Source organism: Bufo gargarizans, chromosome 3 (genome assembly GCF_014858855.1).
Source record: "Bufo gargarizans isolate SCDJY-AF-19 chromosome 3, ASM1485885v1, whole genome shotgun sequence".
Lineage (NCBI taxonomy): Eukaryota > Metazoa > Chordata > Amphibia > Anura > Bufonidae > Bufo > Bufo gargarizans.
In genome coordinates this window covers 504,678,227-504,701,010 of record NC_058082.1, presented here as the reverse complement: position 1 = coordinate 504,701,010, position 22,784 = coordinate 504,678,227, and the positions used below count along the sequence as shown (strand labels likewise).

General features: G+C 43.5%; 1 protein-coding gene across 1 annotated transcript; it reads left to right on the top strand.

Annotated features, from left to right (window-relative positions):
* Positions 1-11,344: 11,344 nt before the first annotated feature.
* Positions 11,345-16,182, top strand: LOC122931713 (speedy protein 1-B-like; the record flags this gene model as incomplete). Its single annotated transcript, XM_044285782.1, has 6 exons — positions 11,345-11,394; positions 13,285-13,370; positions 13,752-13,810; positions 15,628-15,710; positions 15,832-16,000; positions 16,078-16,182. Coding segments are annotated over exons 1-6 (552 nt in total), but the record flags the coding sequence as incomplete, so codon positions are not given.
* Between the last annotated feature and the right edge of the window lie 6,602 nt (positions 16,183-22,784).

Below are 22,784 nucleotides of genomic sequence, written 5' to 3'. Positions count from 1 at the left end.
CATTCCCGGTTGAGACCATGCGGTGATAGGGTCCCGAGTGTGTGGATCCAGTATGCTTCTCTTTGTTTTAAATGTAGGATCCGATTTCCGCCGCGTCTTGGAGGGTCCACTTGTTCTAGTACTTGGAACCGTAATTGGGATACCCGATGGTTTTTCTCATTAAAATGGTACGGGACGGGTAGTAGGGTGTGTCCGAGTCTGATTGTGGATTTGTGTTTGCTTACACGATCTCGCACATGTTGAGTTGTCTCGCCAACATACGCCAGTCCGCATGGGCATTTCAGTACATACACTACAAAACTAGAATCACATGTAAAAAATCCCCTTATCTGGTATCGTCGTCCAGTTCTCGGATGGGTGACATGTTCGCCTCTAGTGACGTTAGAGCATTGTGCGCAGTGTAAACATGGAAATGTCCCTTGTCGTTGACTCCTCAGGAAAGTTTGTTTTGGTAACTTGGTGAGACTACCTATGTCTGCCTTTACTAGTTTGTCTTTGACATTATGGGGTCTCTTATAGCACGTGATTGGTGGTTCGCTGAATTCCGGAATGTCGGGATATGCTTTTATGAGTAGTGGCCAGTGTTTTCTTAATGCCTGGTGGATCTTAGGTACCAAGGGGTGATAAGTAGTGACACAGGCTAACCTTTTGAGTTCCTTTTGGCGTGGTTGGGCTTTTTCAGTAATATTATTCAGTGTGGAATTGAGGAGTGCTTGTGGATAACCTCTTGTTTGGAATTTCTGCGTCATCTCATTTAACCTGGTTTCTCTCACATTGGGTTCAGTGACAATACGGTTAACTCTTATATACTGGGATTTGGGTAGAGAGTTTTTGGTGGCCCTAGGATGGCAGCTGTTATAGTGGAGGAGACTGTTGCGGTCGGTGGGCTTGTTGTATAGATCAAATGTTATGTTGCCTGTTGGATCAAGTTTGACCATTGTGTCTAGGAAGCTTATTTTCTCTTTGCTTGACTGTGAGGTAAAGCCCAATTCGGGGTAAACAGAATTGAGATCCTGTACAAATTTGTCAATTGAGGTTGCGGGGCCCCCCCATATGCAAAAAATATCATCGATAAATCGTAGCCACGTGATTGAAAATTGATTAAATAAAGGATGGGTATACACGTGATCCTCCTCAAAGGCTATCATGTAAGCATTTGCATATGGAGGGGCCACATTTGACCCCATGGCGGTACCTTTTTTCTGACCGTAATACGTGTCCCCGAACATGAAATAATTTTTTGTCAATATGGTAGTTAATAATTCTATACAGAATTTTTGTTGTTTTATTTCCAGATTTGAATGGTTGTATAATAATCTGGTTGTAGCTTGAATTCCCTTTTCATGTTCGATTGATGTATATAAGCTGTTGACGTCTACAGACGTCAACAGCTTATATACATCAATCGAACATGAAAAGGGAATTCAAGCTACAACCAGATTATTATACAACCATTCAAATCTGGAAATAAAACAACAAAAATTCTGTATAGAATTATTAACTACCATATTGACAAAAAATTATTTCATGTTCGGGGACACGTATTACGGTCAGAAAAAAGGTACCGCCATGGGGTCAAATGTGGCCCCTCCATATGCAAATGCTTACATGATAGCCTTTGAGGAGGATCACGTGTATACCCATCCTTTATTTAATCAATTTTCAATCACGTGGCTACGATTTATCGATGATATTTTTTGCATATGGGGGGGCCCCGCAACCTCAATTGACAAATTTGTACAGGATCTCAATTCTGTTTACCCCGAATTGGGCTTTACCTCACAGTCAAGCAAAGAGAAAATAAGCTTCCTAGACACAATGGTCAAACTTGATCCAACAGGCAACATAACATTTGATCTATACAACAAGCCCACCGACCGCAACAGTCTCCTCCACTATAACAGCTGCCATCCTAGGGCCACCAAAAACTCTCTACCCAAATCCCAGTATATAAGAGTTAACCGTATTGTCACTGAAACCAATGTGAGAGAAACCAGGTTAAATGAGATGACGCAGAAATTCCAAACAAGAGGTTATCCACAAGCACTCCTCAATTCCACACTGAATAATATTACTGAAAAAGCCCAACCACGCCAAAAGGAACTCAAAAGGTTAGCCTGTGTCACTACTTATCACCCCTTGGTACCTAAGATCCACCAGGCATTAAGAAAACACTGGCCACTACTCATAAAAGCATATCCCGACATTCCGGAATTCAGCGAACCACCAATCACGTGCTATAAGAGACCCCATAATGTCAAAGACAAACTAGTAAAGGCAGACATAGGTAGTCTCACCAAGTTACCAAAACAAACTTTCCTGAGGAGTCAACGACAAGGGACATTTCCATGTTTACACTGCGCACAATGCTCTAACGTCACTAGAGGCGAACATGTCACCCATCCGAGAACTGGACGACGATACCAGATAAGGGGATTTTTTACATGTGATTCTAGTTTTGTAGTGTATGTACTGAAATGCCCATGCGGACTGGCGTATGTTGGCGAGACAACTCAACATGTGCGAGATCGTGTAAGCAAACACAAATCCACAATCAGACTCGGACACACCCTACTACCCGTCCCGTACCATTTTAATGAGAAAAACCATCGGGTATCCCAATTACGGTTCCAAGTACTAGAACAAGTGGACCCTCCAAGACGCGGCGGAAATCGGATCCTACATTTAAAACAAAGAGAAGCATACTGGATCCACACACTCGGGACCCTATCACCGCATGGTCTCAACCGGGAATGTGATTTTTCTATTAATATCTGATGTATTGTATTAATTATAAGTTCTATGCATAATTAACAAAATTTCTACTTTCCATTACAGACCCGCTGACAATACGACCTACGAGGGTGAGATAACTAACCCCCCCCCCTTTCCCCCCCCTTTCCCCCCCCCATTTCCCCCCCCCCCCTGTTTCCCCGTTTCCCCTCCTCCTTTCCTTCCCTCTTTCCCCCCTCCCCACCCCCCCTCCTTCCTGAGTTTTTTCCTGTCCCGTTATCCACCCCACAAATCATCCATTACATTAGGGACATCATAGTCTACCATATATCAGCAGTTCTCTATCACAAGTATGCTTGGATATAATATGTGGTGCTATACCGTTTATTTCAGTGTATCAATCTATCCCCTGTCATGTAATCTTATGTTTTATGTGATGTGAATTTTGCTTAGGATCTATATTCAATTATATATGGCCCCACTATCCAGACACATGGGGGCGTCCAGCGCAACATTCAGCACAAATATAGCATTATGACACATCACATAAAATGTGCCTCCTTCTGATTAGCATGGGGCTGCAGGAATGACACGCAGGTGGAACGCAGGACATTTCCGCTCTGCCTGCGCATGCGCAACACAGCCCGGTGAACGGCCGGATCCACTTGCTTGACACGCAAGTGGAACGCACTAAACACGCCCTCATCGAATCACATGACCGGACATGCCCCAGAATTCAGAGCGCAGCAGCGCTTCCCTCGTGTTTAAAAGGCACTAGGACTGGCGCGCATTCAGTGCATCCGGCGCTTCACCCAACACACACAGCAGACAAGGTAATTATGGTGTTTCCACTTGCGTGTCATCCAATGTATTTATGCCTGCTTTTGTACCATCTAGAAGCCGATAGATCGGCTGCCTATATATCTTCATGAGATTTTTATGAGATTTATATATGTCTAATCAATAGGATAAGGGTACAAGTGCCAGTAATCATGACTGGCCAGCAATTTCTTGATCATAGATTTAATGGAATGCACTCATGGGGCTGCCCAGTGACAGACACAGCGCATTAATCTTATGCATACCTCTCTGGAATTATGTACAAATATTCCACAAGATCCTCTGCCTGTTTAGTGGATCCTCCATATAGTATACAACTACAATAATGCAAACGTGTTCTACATTGGGCAAAACCACCAGGAATGCAACCATGACACTGAGAGGCACCACAGTCTATACCCCACTTATTGATACTAGCATACTATTCTTTATTGACTATAATCGCTAATAAATCTGAGTTACTCACAGACGACAATAAGCTATCTATTGTTTTTATACTATATCCTTTGTACATAATATTTCTTTCTATAATGTTCTCTACAATTTTTTTGTTATGTTTAATTGCATATGAGGATATCCATATATGTATACCAAAAAAACTTCTCCTAAAACATTGTTTTTCATGTAGCAAAGGTTCCAACATATATATGACATAAATATGTATTATTCTTTTAGATTTAGACCACTGAGGAAGGCCGTGAAAGGCCGAAACGTCTGGTCGTTTTTCTTCTCATTACTGTGAAATATAGCACCGGAACCTTAATCATGTAAAAAATGTGAAAAGAAAAAATGTGAAATTAAACCTTAATAGCAACAAGAAAAGCTGTGTGCTGCAACTTCTTTACTATAGTAACAGGATCAAGCATACTGCACGGGTATGATAAAAGAACCAAGATTTAGACATTGCTACAGATAAATGATACCAGAACAAAGACCATTACAGATAAATGGTAGCAGAAACAAGTTTAGCTCTTTTAGTAATTCTCATAGATTTCAGTGGAGAGATATACATACAAATGTTAGATGGTTAATGGAGGCCAGAGGCTATGGGACTTTCTTGTAAAATTCTTTTTATTAAAATTTTTCATAAACAAATAGGAATAACAAAAAGGGTTTACTGATTCAAGTGGAGAGCATGAAAATAACATATAGTCATGCGTCACCATAATACCATATGGAATACCAGGTTGAGAAAACCAACACAGAAAATAACATCATAACCAAACACAAAGAAACAAACACAAAGAAACAATGCAGGGGTGCATCCTACGCTTGAGACAAATAGTATTTGCTAGTCAACCAACTGTCCCATCTAAAATGAAAGGTTGCATATCTGTCTTGAACCCTCGATATCATCTGCTCAAAGGAGCAAGTAGTGTTTACTGCCTGCCACACTTCTTTGATATGCGGGGTGTCCACAGACTTCCAATGCCTCGTCACCACTAACTTTGTAGCCATGACCACATGAGCAACAATTGATCTAGACTCTCTTGGTAGATCATCCAGACCGAGGAGTATAAGTGCTAGTTGAGGCGTCAGCGTGATAGGCGCACCTAGAATGGAATGCAAAACAACTGCTGCGGCTTTCCAAAGTGGTTGGATTGAGTCACATTCCCATAGTGTATGGATGAGAGTGCCTCTAGCTCCACACATTCTCCAGCACCTGTCAGACGTGTCAGGAAATAAAGTATGTAATTTACTAGGTGTGTAATACCATCTCAGACACGTCTTATAAAGAACCTCCCTGTGACCGGTACTGTGGAAAAGTTTGTATATATTAGAAAAGGCATTATTCCACTCAGATTGGTCGATGGAAATTTGCAGGTCTTTCTGCCATTTGTCCATATATGAATTTTTATGTGTGTCAAGTGAGGCTGTCAGTTGGGTATAAAACATTGGGATGGCCCTTTTCTTTTTAAAGAATAATGCTAGAGGGGGTAAAAGGTTCGGGTTTGTCCTGTCCCCAATGGAGTATTCATTGACAAAGGTTCTTACATTTAGAAACCTATAAAAGTCATCTCTGTCTAAATTGAACCGTGCTTTGATTTGTGAGAAGGATGCAAGCACCCCATCGATATAGAAATCCTGGAGGGAAGATATACCTTTCGCCCTCCAGTCTTGGACTGGAATCAAGTCAACTTTATCACTCAATGCCTCTAAGTTGAATTCAGAGAGGGGAAGAAATAATTTGCCTCTAGTGATTTTGATGAATTCTTTCCAGATCCCCTCTGACACTTGAACAACCTTAATAGGAGGTGTAGGAAGCCGGAATCCCAGAAGTGGCGCTAGTAATCTAGTTCTCAATGTATGAAGACCGCATATATCCTTTTCAATATCAACCCACATCTTGTCGGGATTGTCCATCCACCAATGTGATAATTGGTCTAACAGGGCAGAGAAATAGTAATACTGGATGTGGGGAACACCCAGTCCACCCCTTCTCTGATGTTTAATCATTGTCTTAAATGCCACTCTAGGTTTCTTGCCATTCCAGATGAACAACCTGAGTCTGGCATTAAGTGTGACAAAATAGGACTGAGGGACTTCAATGGGAAGTGACCTGAAGAGATAGAGCAGTCTTGGCAGGAGCAGCATCTTATAGGCCGCTATCCTGCCAAGCCAGGAGATATTGTTTTTGGAGTATTCTGCAATGTCTTTGCCCATTTCCGTAATCATCTTAGGAAAGTTGAAATCAAATAACTTAGAGGAGGGATGTGACACCTGTACGCCCAGGTAAGTTATCTCAGACTGTTGCCAGTCTAACCGGAATCTATGTTTAAGAGCTTGCAGAAGAGGGTTAGAAATATTAATTGGGAGAGCCTGTGATTTATCTTGGTTGATTTTATAGTATGAGATCTTCCCAAAAGTTTGTGCCACATCAAAGAAAGCTGGCAAGGAGACAAGTGGGTCAGTTAATGATAAAATAATATCATCAGCAAACAGTGCTAATTTGTATTGTTTGCCTCCCAGTGATATACCTTCAATGTTCGGGTGGTGTCTAATTGCCATAGCAAGCGGCTCTATAGATAAAATAAACAGTAAAGGAGAAAAGGGACAACCTTGCCTGGTGCCATTAGTGATGGTAAATGGGTCAGATATGGAATTATTAACATAGACCGAAGCAGATGGGTTACTATATAAGGCTCTGATCCCTGAGTGTATTAGTCCCGTGAAGCCGAATTCCTCTAACACCTTGAAGGCGTATGACCAATTGATGCGGTCAAAGGCCTTCTCCGCGTCGATAGTTAAGAAAACTGAAGGGATATTAAGCTTCTCGCAGTATTGAACCAGTGAGATGATACGCCTCGTGTTGTCAGGGCCTTGTCTGGATTTTAGGAACCCCACCTGATCCCTGTGTATCAAATTCGGCAAGATGTCTTGAAAGCGGTTAGCTAAAATTTTGGCATAAAACTTAATATCTGTGTTCAATAGTGAAATTGGCCTATAGTTCTTCACATTGGCTGGATCCTTGCCTGGCTTTGGTATAGTGACTATAGTAGCTCTCAGCATATCAGTGGGGAAGGAGCCTGAAGTGAAGGCCAGATTAAAGGTTTTGTGTAGATATGGTAGTAGTATGTCTATAAATGTCTTGTAATATTCTGTTGAAAACCCATCTGGGCCTGGGGATTTATTGCTAGGGGAGGATTTAATCGCGTTTGAAATCTCAAGTTGTGTAATTGGAAGGTTCAAGCGTGTCAACTGTTCCGGGTCTATTTTAGGGATGTCTAATTTATCTAGAAAGGCAGCAATATCTTTCTCAGAAGATATATTCTGTGGGTCTGAGGCCAAATTATATAATTCCTCATAATATTCTTTAAAAGCATTTGCTATGTCTCTGGGGGCTAATCTAAGCTTGTTCGTATTATGGTGGATGATCTGGCGGATTCTAGTTTTCTGGAATCTGGCCTTTAGACGTTTGGCTAGGAGGGCCCCCGCTTTGTTGTCATGGGAGTAGAAGTTTAGTTTGGTCTGTCTGATGGATTTTTCATACTTATATAACAGTAGATTATAAAGTTTAAAGCGCACATTATGCAGCTCCTCAGTGACTTTGAAGGACGGGTTGGATTTGTTTTTGGATTCAAGGCTTTGGATAAGTTCCAGAGCTTCCTTAACTTCTTTGTTCCTCTGCCTCTTTATATAGGAGCCTATGGACATAAAGGTGCCTCTAATCTTCGCCTTATGCGCCGCCCAGACTGTGAAAGGGTCTACTTCAGGGGTGTCATTGATGGTAAAATATTCCCGCAGTTCAGATTTAATCTTTTCTGCTGAGCCTGGATTTTTTATGATGGATTGATTTACTCTCCAGATATAGTCATTAGGTTGGTGAAGGTTGCTAGCAATGGTTATGGAGATTGGAGCATGATCTGACCATACAATGGTACCTATCTCAGTCTTAGTTATCAAATCTATCGACGGTTGTTCTAATAAGAAATAATCAATCCTTGAATATGACCTGCATTTATCAGAAAAGTAAGTATAGTCCCGCTCAGAAGCATGTTGCAACCTCCATATGTCAAACAACCCATTATTGTGAATCAATTTCTGGAAGGCCGCATCACGATATCTACTGCCGTGAGTGGAATCTAGTGTGGGGCTGGGAACAGCGTTAAAGTCTCCCCCTATAATTAGCATGCCTTTCTTCATTAAATTGACTTTTTTAAGTAGCTTTCCAAAAAATTTAGTTTGGCCAGTGTTTGGGGCGTATAGGTTCACTAAGGTATATAGTTTACCATCTAACTGGGCAATCAATATTATAAACCTACTTGCTGGGTCTAGGTATTGTTCCAAGATATCAACTGATAGAGTGTCTTTGAAAGCAATCATAACTCCCCTCTTTTTCTTGTTATAGCTAGTATGTATTATTCTAGGGAACCTTCTATGGCGTAATTGTGGCGTGTTCCTCACTGCTATATGGGTCTCCTGGGCAAACAGTATGTCACATCCCCTATCAATTGCCTCATTCCATAGTTGCCGTCGCTTAAAAGGGGAGTTTAGTCCCCTAACATTAATTGAGGTCAATATAACAGCCATTGGTAAAAATTAGACATTGCAGATATACCCCAAACCCTCAGGTCACTTTGCCATATCCGTGGAAGCATTAATGGGTCCCTATCTACGTGGATAGATGAGGGTCCAAGACATGTTAGGCAGACATTAAAAGGTAAGCAAATACAATCCCCTGCAATGTGAACAAAACATAAAAAAAACACTGTTAAAACTGGAACATATAGAAAACATGTTGCCTTTGGTGGCCCTTGAAACAGCAGGGCGAAGAAGAGTAGATGAATCCGTGTCATCTACTGTAATTACTGGGGCGGGTAAGTCCAGCAATCATGAGGAGAAGGCCTCCACAGTAAAGTACAGCTCACAGTAGAGGCCTCAACTGTCTTTTCTTTGTCTCCTATGGCCCATCCCTGTTTTATGGCCCTGTTGATCTGGAGGGAGTCGTCTCTCTTGGGGCCTTCTGAAGTCGCCATCTTGAAAACGTGATGGCTGTTCAATATGTAATTTCCACTTTTTCAGGGTATCAAGGGCTGACTCTGGTGAATTCAAGACGTGTAACTCCCCATCTTTGAAAACTAAGAGCTTAACTGGGAACCCCCATCTATAGTTAATTCCGCTCACAGCCAGGGTTTTAGTAATGGTGGCAAAACTTCTTCTGGCCTTAATGGTGGCCGCAGATAGGTCTGTAAACAATTTCACCCCAGCAAATTGGTCAGGGGGCTCAGGATTATTACGCATTCCTCTCAACATCTGCTCTTTTATGTGAAAGAAGGTCAGCCTGGCCAATACGTCCCTTGGTACGTCTTTATGAAGAAATGCAGGTTTGGGGAGCCTATGAGCTCTATCAATGCTCAACTCGTAATCTTTGGCCTGTGGGACCAGGAACTTTATCATGTCCGTAATATATGGGACCAGCTCCTTGTTAGGGACCGATTCAGGGATCCCCCTAAATTTGATATTGTTCCTCCTGCTGCGGTCCTCTAAGTCAGTGATCTTTGCCTGGAGAGATTCAATAGTGTCCTCAACCATATTGTGTCTGTCTATCAGCTCATTTTGGGAGGCAGCAAACTCTCCCATCTTGTTTTCTATGTGGGACACTCTCTCACCAACTTCATCAATTGCTTGCTGGAGTGGCACAATGGACGATTTAAAGTCACTATTTATGGAGGATTTTAAAGCCAAAAGCATATCTTTAAGCAGTGAGGCTGATAGTTCTTTGTCAGCTGCCTGAAAGTTCTCAAAATCATCGGGGATTCGATCGGATGATCGATTAATACTCACTGCGTCCTTAGTTTGATCTCTCTCCAGGGTGTCCCCGGCCTTCTTAGGAGAAATATTCGGTGGTACAGTCGATAAATCCGCTGTAGAAAAATCGGGTTCTTCTTGGTCGCGGTCGCTTTGTACGGCCGAGCCAGCTGTATGGGGATTCTGTGGCATGTGCGCCGTCGCGCCTTCACTGTAATTCCCTTTGTCCCGCTTAGGTGTGGTTTCAGCAGGGCCGCGGCGCTCTCTTGATCGATCCATCGAAGATTCTGTCGATTTTCCCCTCTTATAAGGGGTGCAGGGAGGCAGTTGTTCGAGCCGTCGATTAATATTAATCGGGGTGGTATAAACCGGAGTTTTATCCGTCGCTGGGGCTCTCCTGCAGCTGGAGGCCGATGAGGCGTCGGACGCTGTATCAGCGCCGTCCCGATCTTCCTGTTCTTGACTCGAAAAAGATCTGCTTCTGATTTTCGATCGATCTGATTTTTTCGATGACCTCATTCTAGAGTGCCTGGACCTCTTGATGTTGAAGAAATGGTCCATTTTAAGGCAATGATGGCTTTGGAAAGTCGCTTTTAGAGCTTAGCTGTGGAGGAGCTCCTTCCTCACACAGCCATCTTCCTCAGCAGCCAAGCCACGCCCCCGCTATGGGACTTTCTATCAATGTATGCTATATTGTACTTTAGACAAGAAAACAACATGGCAGTATTCACCAATGAGACTAGAAGGAGTATGGATGACAGCTATAAGGATGACTATTATGGTAATTTATTGTACAACCGTTTAACATTATTAGGCTACTTTCACACTAGCGTTCGGGTTTCCGTTCGTGAGCTCCGTTTGAAGGAGCTCACGAGCGGACCCGAACGCAGCCGTCCAGCCCTGATGCAGTCTGAATGGAGGCGGATCCGCTCAGACTGCATCAGTCTGGCGGCGTTCAGCCTCCGCTCCGCTCGCCTCCGCACGGACAGGCGGACAGCTGAACGCTGCTTGCAGCGTTCGGGTGTCCGCCTGGCCGTTCGGAGGCGTGCGGATCCGTGCGGATCCGTCCAGACTTTCAATGTAAGTCAATGGGGACGGATCCGTTTGAAGATGCCACAATGTGGCTCAATCTTCAAGCGGATCCGTCCCCCATTGACTTTACATTGAAAGTCTGGACGGATCCGTCCCAGGCTATTTTCACACTTAGCTTTTTTTTGCTAATATAATGCAGACGGATCCGTTCTGAACGGAGCCTCCGTCTGCATTATTATGAGCGGATCCGTTCAGAACGGATCCGCCCGAACGCTAGTGTGAAAGTAGCCTTAGAATGTACCGCCCCTTTAAATTTACTGCTGCATGAATCATCATGGCGTGTGCCGCAAGCATCAACCAATAGAATCGCAGGATTTGAGTTCAAAGAAGGGAAGAAAACGTCAGTTGGTGCCAGTTTGGGATTTCTTCACTAGAGATAAGAGGCTCATCACTTCTTGTCAGAAGAGAGACGTTTTGGAGAGCGACCACGATGGGGATCTGCGCGCTGAGGAAACATCTACTAACAGCGATTCATCAGAGGTAAAAACCGTCATCTGATCAATGGCATTGCTGACTTATGTCATCCCGCAAACTGACCATCGGGATCTGTATCATAAGGAAACCAACATTTACTGGATTTTATTAATAAAGTATCCGAAATATGGAGAGACTGAGGTTATTGTGAACAAATATGGAGAAACCAGGTTGATGATATTGATTAATATGGAGAATCTATGATAAGTATGGATAAATATGACCAAACTTGGGTTACTGGTTAAATATGGACCAAAAAGGTTGTCTAAGGATAAATATGGTGGATCCTGGGTCTAAAATGATTTTTAGTAAATTAAAGACATATGGGGGTCATTTATCAAACTGGTGTAAAGTAGAACTGGCTTAGTTGCCCATAGCAACCAATCAGATTACACTTTTATTTTCTAAAGCAGCCGTAAAAAATGAAAGCTGGAATCTGATTGGTTGCTATGGGCAACTAAGCCAGTTCTACTTTACACCAGTTTGATAAATGACCCCATGATATATATGTGTGCGGTCATTATTACACGGTATAGAATATTTGTAGAGTATACCTACAGGTAAGCCCATAGGGAGACAATTATGAATTCTGGTACGCCAGAAACTGGCATTAAATGACACAAGCGCTTGAAGTTTTTGATTGTTGCACAGAATTTAGCTACTTTTGGCCTCCTGCACCACTTTCTACAGTGGGCTGGGATTAAGGGTAAAATTCCAGATTAGATCACTTTTTCAGTCTCATTTATCTTCAGTGACAATCAGTAAAGTTGCAAAAATGTCGCAACTCCACGGCAGACGCACCCCAGGCATACTGTAATAGACCATATCGCACTTGCACCAAATTCCTTATAACTGTGCACCTTTTCATAAATCCCCCATTGTTTATCTCAGTGGTTATATGAAATATATTGTAATGGATCATTTACTATAGAGAGAGACAGGATATATAGGAAGACACGTTGGGGAATGTATCAAGGGGAAGTCAGTTTTCTGCCATAGAAAAGTCCAGATCTCCACACCATGTACATTGTGTGTCTTATCTTATATCAATGTGTCCAGAGATGTTACTCAGCTGATCAGTAGGGCTGTAGGCTGTTGGTCCACTACTGATCAGATAGTCAGATATTGGTAGCCTAGTCTGAGGACAGGTCATCAATGTTATAATCCTGGAATACCCCTTTAAGCCTTTGGGACTAAGTGTGACTGTTACATTTAGACATGGTGGACATTCTCTAAAAGGAATTCATCAGAACAAAAATCACACTCCAAACATAAATATTTTCCCTTCACTTTAAGCTTCCCAAGAAGAACAGGAGAAGCAACCACAAGGAAGAGGAAGACAGAACTGTAAGTGGATCGGCCTTGATCAGCAGAAAAGAAGAGAAATTGAAAAATAAATGTGCTCTGCCTCACCCAATTCACCTGAACTCTACATCAGAAAATGTGGAGCTGGCACATGGCACTCACTATGAAAAATTATATTTCTCAATGTCTAGCATGAATATATTATAAATCTGCCCTCTACATCTCTATGTCTCCTGCTTCCTTTCATATAGTACATGATAAAACTTTCACTTGCAGCCACCACTAGGGGGAGCTCAGTGAATAGAAATGTATAACGTTATGTGCACTGAGGTCCCTCTAGTGCTGCCATACTATTATGTCATGAAGCTAGAGGTCAGCACCACACACCCTCACCATGCCTCCATAACAGTGCCATAGCTCTGCCTCCATGGTGAGCATGTCATACTGGTATAAACTAGACACACACCAAGGAACAGCATAGGCCCACAGACATCTGACATCACAACTCCTAGAAACTCAGAACTAGTGCATAATGCAGACATGTGCATGAGGGCTCATGATGTAATGTGGACTGTATTTCTTCTATCACAGTTCACCAGAAGAATCCAGGAAGCGAAAGAAGATGGACGATGACATCCCGCAGCCAGAAGAACGGGCTGCTTTCTTCACACTCCTTGGTAGGATTAAGCCAGACATAGCGGGACACATTTACTAAAGATTAACGTTGGGACGTAAGAGGTGGAGGACGATGGGAGTAAGAGGTGGCAAATTTACTCAGAGGCACAGGCCCCTGGATAAGTTGTCACATCTTGTGCTGTCCACAAACTGAAGTCTACAGCCTGGATTAGATTTCAGCTTTACTACTGCCATATAGCTTCTGTAAATGTGCCCCATCCTTCGTCAGGATGCAGGACCTGTCCCTCCCCTGCTCTAGTGCTTATTGCAATAAGATGTCTCACTGAGGTGTAACAGCGTGTTTCTCTATGGTATATGAATGTAATCTTGTGATTTGAGAAAAGTATCAATTACGTAATAATATTATCCCATTTCTATTATAGAAGACGAGCACATCCAGTACTTTCTAGCCAGGGACAGCTGCCTTAAGATCTCGGACAAGGTATTATTAAACCGAGGGACAGAAAATCTTCCAGATTTCAGAAGACAGACTAGAGATATACTGCACTTCATGACCTAGTGGTATAAAGCCCCTTTCAGTAGAGCGAGGGTCACGCTGCAGACTCGCAGCACAGCACCCGTCCTGAACTCCCAGGGTCGCATAGCCTTATATTGATTTATGATGCAATGTAACTCTTACGGTTCTGGAATGTATTAAATAACACTGACATAATGCTGTCAGTGTTATCCATAGCATCATAAATCAATATACTGCTATGTGACCCTCGCAGTGCTGGAGGTTCAGGAAGGGGGTTGCGCTGCGAGTCCACAGTGTGACACTCGCTCATCTGAAAGGGGCCTAATAGTCATTAACAGATGCTGCACCATCAGCTTCTAACCCCTTGTATGATACAGTAGGATTTTGAACGGGAATATACTGAACTCTGATATATGTACTGTATAATAGAATGTACCGTATTTTTCGCCGTATAAGACGCACTTTTTTCCCCCCAAAAGTGGGGGGGAAATAGCAGTGCGTCTTATATGGCGAATGTAGCCGATTTTGCCTAGTTTTCAATGATACACCCGCCGCGATGCCGTGCGGCGGGTGTATCAGCTGTGAGAGAGGAGGGGCTGGGGGCGGCATCTGCATTTATAATGACAGCGGGGCCCGTGCAGTGATTGTATTCTACTACACGGACCCCGCTTACTGTATAATCATATCCCTAATAGTTAATTGTTGTGTGCATGTAAAAGCACAATGAGCGATAATGATGAGCGCTGTCTATTACTTACAATTAGAAGCGCTCGCCGTTCGGAGCAGAGAGGAGGGAGGAGGCAGGCCGGGAGGATGGGCGCTGGCAGTGTGAGTCATACGTCACGCGCCTGCGCCGCCCACTTTATGAATGAAGCAGGCGGCGTGGGCGCATGACGGATGACTCACACTTCCAGCGCCCGTCCTCCCGGCCTGCCTCCTCCCTCCTCTCTGCTCCGAACGGCGAGCGCTTCTAATTGTAAGTAATAGACAGCGCTCATCATTATCGCTCATTATGCTTTTACATGCACACAACGATTAACTATTAGGGATATGATTATACAGTAAGCGGGGCCCGTGTAGTAGAATACAGTCACTGCACGGGCCCCGCTGTCATTATAAATGCAGATGCGACCCCCATTATAAAAGCAAATGCGACCCCCACACTTATGGAGGGGATCTGTGGATGACACATAGCATAAGATGCTATATATGTGTCATCCACAGATCCCCCCCCATAACTGTCATACACAGATCCTCATAACAGTGCCATCCAGAGAGGATCCCCCATAAGTGTCACCCACAGATCCCCCATAACAGTGCGTCACCCACAGATCCCCCATAACAGTGCGTCATCCACAGATCCCCATAACAGTCCGTCACCCACAGATCCCCTATAACAGTGCGTCACCCACAGATCCCCCATAACAGTGCGTCACCCACAGAACCCCCATAACAGTGCGTCACCCACAGATCCCCCATAACAGTGCGTCACCCACAGATCCCCCATAACAGTGCGTCACCCACAGATCCCCCAGAACAGTGCGTCACCCACAGATCCCCCATAACAACAGATCCCCCATAACAGTGTGTCATCCATAGACCCTCCATAACAGTGCGTCACCCATAGACCACAATTAGTTCAAAAGCGCACCTTTTGGTTAAAAACATTTTTTTTCTTATTTTCCTCCCCAAAAACCTAGGTGCGTCTTATACGGCGAAAAATACGGTATTTACATAGGAAATCTACTACCAGCCTCCAACTCTGCTTCTCATCCCTCTAGTATCTCCTGGCCATGGTCCTCACGTACTTTAGAAGAGCAAACCTGCGTACTGAGGAATACAGGACTTACTTCTTCCCAAGTCTGTGAGTTTCTTTTATCCTGTACCAATATGTTTTAATATATTTAATATTTGATAAAAACACAATAAATTATAATTTTTGTAATATTACCACAAGTGATATCAGAACGTATTTATACTTCCAGATTTTTGGCCAACCAGTTTGAAGAGGAAGAGTTCTTTAGACGTGAGATCTACCCCTGGGCCCTCGGATTGATGTGGATGATCCAGAAGAAGCAGCTTCATCATCTACGCGATCAGATGTTCATCCGGATGGGATTTAGAGCTTGGGTGGAACAGGAAACCTGTGATCTGGTTAGTTACATAAAAGCTGTAAATTGTGATTAAAAGTTAGTGGTGATTATAATAATTTATATGATGTATAATTCTAGATCATGGCACAAGACCCTGACCATTGCGCATGGAAGAGAGAGAGGAAAGTCCATCACAGCTGGGATATACGCCAATGCAGGAGGGATGATGTAGACTTCACCATCACAGGTACATGGATCACCCCTGCACCCTGCTCTCTGTGTAACACCATTCTCCATCCATGCCAGGAGGAATAGAACATCCATTGCCAGGCAGATACATAGGAGGAACACAGAACAGCGGACTCACAAACATCTCTGGTAAGTGTTACGTTGGTGTGGCAAAAGGGCTTCAAGTAAGATTCATTGTCTAATTCTTAGATGCCAAACCTATCCCTAAGTGATGATTTAGTCTGTATAGAAGACTTAAAGGTAGGCAGACAATGTCATAGAGCAGCAGGAAATGCTAGCAGAATGCTTGGGTGTATAGGGAAAGGAATTACCAGTAGAAAGAGGGAGGTGCTCATGCCGCTCTACAGAGCACTAGTGAGACCTCATTTATAGTATTGTGCTCAGTACTGGAGACCATATCTCCAGAAGGATATAGATACTCTAGAGAGAGTTCAGAGAAGAGCTACTAAACTGGTACATGGATTGCAGGATAAAACTTACCAGGAAAGAATAAAGGACCTTAACATGAATAGCTTGGAAGAAAGAAGAGACAGAGGGGATATGATCGAAACTTTTAAATACATAAAGGGAATCAACAAGGTAAAAGAGGAGAGAATATTTAAAAGAAGAAAAACTGCTACAAGAGGACATAGTTTTAAATTAGCGGGGGAAAAGTTTAAAAGTAATATCAGGAAGTATTACTTTACTGAGAGAGTAGTGGGTGCATGGAATAGCCTTCCTGCCGAAGTGGTAGCTGCAAATACAGTGAAGGAGTTTAAGCATGCATGGGATAGGCATAAGGCCATCCTTCATATAAGATAGGGCCAAGGGCTATTCATTGCATTCAGTATATTGGGCAGACTAGATGGGCCAAATGGTTCTTATCTGCCGACACAATCTATGTTTCTATGTTTCTATGACACTGGTACAGTTTGCTTCTTTCCATAATAAAATGTTTATAATGTTTTGTACTATGATTTCCATGTATTCCTTAGATGCCAGGATGGGAAACATGGCCACTGGACCTCCAAGGAGAAGAATCAAGACAGGACGGATGAAGACCTGGATAAAATATATACTTTATGTCTTACCGACCCCTAGAACATCTCAGGTAAACAACACAAGACAAGCAATAAGACAACATTGCAAAGACAAAAACAAATCTTTTATTCACAGAGATAAGACATGGCAGGAAACTGGACCAGCAAGTAAGGGACCAGTGGCAGGTAATACCACTGTACCAAGTGCACCGGTTTGACTTAGGGTCAAACCCAGAGGACGGAAACTTAGTGAGCCCCTTTATTCACAGATCCCCTGATGGTGGGGATGAACTTAGCCGAGAGCTCACTGGTCGCACCTCCCGATGCACTTGGCTACTTACCTGCAGAGACAAACTTTGGTGCAAGCACCAGCGGTCCAGACAGACACGGGACGAACTGGAAAGCAGGCACACAAACAGTAACCTGAACAAACTCAGGACACTGTTCAGACTGGACAAAATGGGAACCAAAAAAGAAGAGAGATGCCTGGACCCCATTAAGAACAGATGCAAGGGTCACAGGCAGAGTTGCCCAGACAAGCAGATGCCTGGATCCCATGTGGAACGGCTGCATGGTGGTCAGAGGCAGAGATGCCTAGACAGGCAGACAAGCAGATGCCTGGTTCCCATGTAGAAAGGCTGCATGGTGGTTATAGGCAGAGCTAGACAAACAGGCAGATGCCTTGATCCTATGTGGAATCGCTACATAGTGGTAACAGGCAGAGCTACACAAACAGGCAGAGAAGCAGATGCCTCGATCCTATGTGAAACGACACATGGCGGTCACATTGAGAGCTGCAAAAAAAGGCAGACAGGCAGATGCCTGGACCCCATGCAGAATGAATGCATGGCGATCACAGGCAGTGCTGCTTAGACAGGCAGACAAACAGATGCTGAGATCACATGTGTAACAGATGCCTGGACACCATGCAGAATGGATGCATGGCGGTCACAGACAGAGCTGTTAGACATGAGACAAATATATACCTTGACACTATGTGGAACGAATGCATGGCGGTCATAGGCAGAGCTGCAAAAACAGATAGACAAGCAGATGCCTGGATCCCATGTGAAACGGCTGCATAGTGGTCACAGGCAGAGCTACACAAACAGGCAGATAAGCAGATACCTGGATCCTATGCCGACCGGCTGCATGGGGGTCATATGAAGAGCCGCACAAACAGGCAGACAAGCAGATGCCTGGACCCCATGTGGAATGACACATGGCAGTCACAGACAGAGCTGCCCAAAAGGGGCAGACAAGCAGATCCTTGGACCCCATGAAGAACGAATGCATAGCAGTCACAGGCAGAGCTGCCCAAACAGGCCACAGAAATGGACATGGTGACATTGATGACTCACTAGGTGACCACACAGACAGGGCAGCTGGAATATCCCAGGTCAGGTGCATAGATCCTGCACCCAGCAAAGCTGGAGACAGTGACCTCAAGGCTCACAGCTAACAGGATTATAAGGCTGGTAAATGAGATCATCTGACCACCTAGTAACCATACCCAGACCAGACCATTAACCCCACAAGAACCAAACAGGGAGATGAGCATTCATCAACAGAGAACAGTACACATACAAGCTGCCATAACTACACGTCGCCCCTGGCAACCAGAAAGCACATAATGCCCACACCTGATCACAACACACATATACAGTCAATACTCAGTGTTACTACACATCCAATCACATCACAGTAACAACACACAAAATCATTTTTGACACATGATCACTACACCTCAGTCACCATATACACAATCACCACACACATACAATTATTACACTCACACTAAGGGCTCGTTCACACGACCGTTGGTGTCCCGTTCCCGCATTCGCGGATCCGCAATACACGGGCACCGTTCCGTTGTCATTCCGCATCATGGATGCAGACCCATTCATTTCAATGGGTCCGCAAATCCGGAGATGCGGAACAGAAGCATGGAACGGAACACTACGGAAGTACTACGGAGTGCTTTCTGGGGTTCCGTTCCTTGCCTCCGCACCACAAAAAGATAGAATGTGCTCTATCTTTTTGCGGAACGGAGGGATCGCGGACCCATTCAAGTGAATGGATCTGCGATCCCCATGCGCCTGCCCCACGGAAGGTGCCCATGCATTGCGGATCGCAATTAGCGAATCACAGCACGGGACACCAATGGTCGTGTGAACGAGCCCTAACACATATGTTACAGTGGTAACCTCCCTTAGTATGCCTGGAGGAAGGGCAGTACAGCAGCCATGGCTTCCCACAGGTTTCCTCCACAGGGGGTTTTGCCTGTCCTGAGTGTTGCTGTACGCTCTTCGTGAGTAATGGGAGTAGACCACCACTTATAAAATATACACATGTGTATAATAAACTTCATATTTTTAACACTCTTTATTGTGTCTGAGTCATTTCTTCTATTTTTTTGTGTGAAAGAAAGATGTGATTGATGTAGGATTCGCCTTTTGACATAATGTATTAAGACATACTGATCTTCTGTATACGGTAACCCTGTTTATCTGTTATTGATGGGGACAAATACTTGCAAATACTACAGCACCGCAGCATGAAAAATAGGTCATTTATACTGTTCATTGAAATTAATGAGCATTTACTTCAATGGTCACCTTGATTCTCCACTGAGACCCCTTAGCAATGAACCATGTGAATTAAGGTTCTTGGCTGATAGACAAAGCTGGAGAATATAAAAGGCAAAATGTGCAATTGTCCGAGAGCCTCCACCATCTAGGGGTCTCTACCACCCATTTCCCTGATGTGGTTTCCAGACTCTATGAGCTGCAAAACATAGAAACCAGAACATGTTTCTCTATGTTTAGAGCTCCAGAGCCTCATCACTACTAAGTAGAAATATCCATTCAGATTTATTGCTATAGGAAGAGGAGGGAAAGTGGCTGCAGAACATCTCATGTAGTAAATAAAACATGCAGACATCAGAGGACACTTGTGCTGCCCCTATACAGATTAGGTTATCGGCAGATGCTGTTGATGTTGGTGGGATCTTCCAGAAATGATCAAATGTGTATTTGGAGCTCAAAGAGGTTCTCCGGGCTACAGATATTAATTACCTATTTGGAGAACTTCTTTAATTTATCCACACATTACATGAACCTGTTACTGGGGAGGGGGTGTATATAATATTTATAGTCCTGGTCAGATAACCCATCTCATGGCAGTATGGCCGGAAACAGATTTTTTTTTTTCTATTCGTATCTCTTATACAGCATGAATGAAAAAAACAATTTGTGTATTTTACAGATCCAATTTAACCCATTAATTGGAGGTTTTTAATCCATTAACACCCAGAGCGTTTTCTTCTATGTGACCAGTTTTTGTACATTTTGTGGTCATTTAGTAGCCACGACTTTCTTCATTTCTTGGGTTACCAAAATAATTTGTGGGCCTTGTATCTAATGGACACGTGTTTGCTACTTTCTATACTGCGGTGTCATTTCTACCTTTATTGTCCATATAGCGCTCGCTGAACAAAAGAGAAGACAGAAAGGGTTAGAAACCACTTCTACCGCGTCCTCAGGGTCCATGGCTGTCTATGAGTGTCCCCTGACATGCTCCTTCTAGATTGTAGAAGCTTTGATCATACATTTACAATGGTGTGGGATTAAAGCCCAAGGCCAAGTGACGCAGAGAGAAGGCATTTGGTTCTTATTGGGTTAAATCCAGTGTCGCTAGTAGTGATGAGCGGCAGGGGCTATATTCAAATTCGCGATATTTCACAAATATTTTGTAGAATATTCTTCATATATTCGAGAATTCGAGATTATTTTATTGAATGCGAAAAATCGGCAATGTAAAAATTACATAATGCGAATTCGTAACGTGAAATACAGGCGTGGGTCACTTTGGCTGCATTTTTCAAGCTAGAAGTTTCATGAGTTTCTCCTCAGACTGGAGAAAATGGTTGGCACGGCAGAACATTACAATAGCTTTATATGCAGATAGAGTCAAGTGCTCCAATATATTCGCGGTTGTGCTAATCGGCAGTGATTAGGATATTAGCAACTTCAGATTTTAGCAGGTCTGACTACAGATTACTGATTGGTGCACTAAGTATTGTTGTGAACTTGACATTGCTTCCTTCTCATTGCCCCACAAGCAAGAAACTGAGGAATCATGTTTTCAGATGGAAAAAAATGCTGAATATTCTATATAACGAATATATAGCACTATATTCTAAATATTTGCGATAAAAATGTGCTATTCGAATATTCGCGCTCAACACTAATCGCTAGTACAAAGAGTTAGTCCAAGTAAATAAATACAAGAGAGTTTACAGGAATCTATTGCCAGCACAGTACATTGTCTCTCGTAAAGGACGGCCACCTATCAACTGCTGAAGAGTACAGGCAACTATCATCCTTAGGCCTCTTGCACACGAACGTTGTGTGCCCATTGCCGTATTGCTGCCCACTTACGGCTGGTCCACAATACACGGCACGAGCCCATGCGCACTCCGCATCACGGACGCAGACCTATTCACTTAATTGGGTCCACAAGATTCGGAACGGAAGCACGGATCGGAATCCCATGGAAGCACTACGGAGTGCTTCCAGTGGTGTTTCTGTCCGTACCTTCATCCCGCAAAAAATAGAACTTGTTCTATTTTTTTTGTGGTGCAGATGGATCACGGACCCATTCAAGTTGGATAGGTCTCGATCCGTCCTGGCCGCCGCACATGCTTCATTGGGAACTGTAAATTGCGGTCCCCCATGCACAGAACGGATACACAACGTTCGTGTGCTAGAGACCTAAGGGTGAATTACACATGGCAAATTTGTTGCACACATTTCTGTGACCTCTCAATTCATCTGAATGGCGGTTGTTGAAATCCATCCCATTCAGATCAATCACAGAAATGTATTCAACATATCTGGCAGTGAGCACGCCCTAAATGCTGTCTGAAAAGTGATGGAGCGCATCCCTGTGGATGGAATGACTCCTCCAGCGGAAGTCCTGATTCGGACAAGGCTCCCTCTCAGATGGTGCTGCCTAGGAAGAGCTCATTCTTAGAATTTTTTTAGAGGTGATGACTTATCCATTCACTAGAGATATTACAGTTATATGATAGAAAGGGACGAAACAAGTGTAACTTCTGTACAATAAGAGAATTTGCAGGCGAATGAGCTCATTCTCAGATTTTTTAGGGAGAATCTTGTGCCTATTTATAAAGTCAATAGAAGCTTTTTCTCTTGTAACGTAACATAATAAACCAGACAGAAGAGGTCAGCAATAGTTTTCTTTGTTGTTCTGTATCATCACGGCAGAAACAGCGACTGGTCAGATCTGTGATTCCTTTGTTGGTCTATAGTCCTCGTCCTTGTGGATGTCTGTACCTCTATGAACTGGTGATACCCACATTACACAAATGTCTGCAACTGGAAGAGCAATGGAAACCCTAGAAATGGGAGGGTGGCAGGAGCATAATGACAATAGACCCTACAGGGAGCCGATGCATAGTGGGTCGCTCTCCTCATTTATTTCCTGTTATAAATACTATAGCGCCTATATAACACAACTGGGTAAACTAACATCAGATCTAAAAATAAAGAT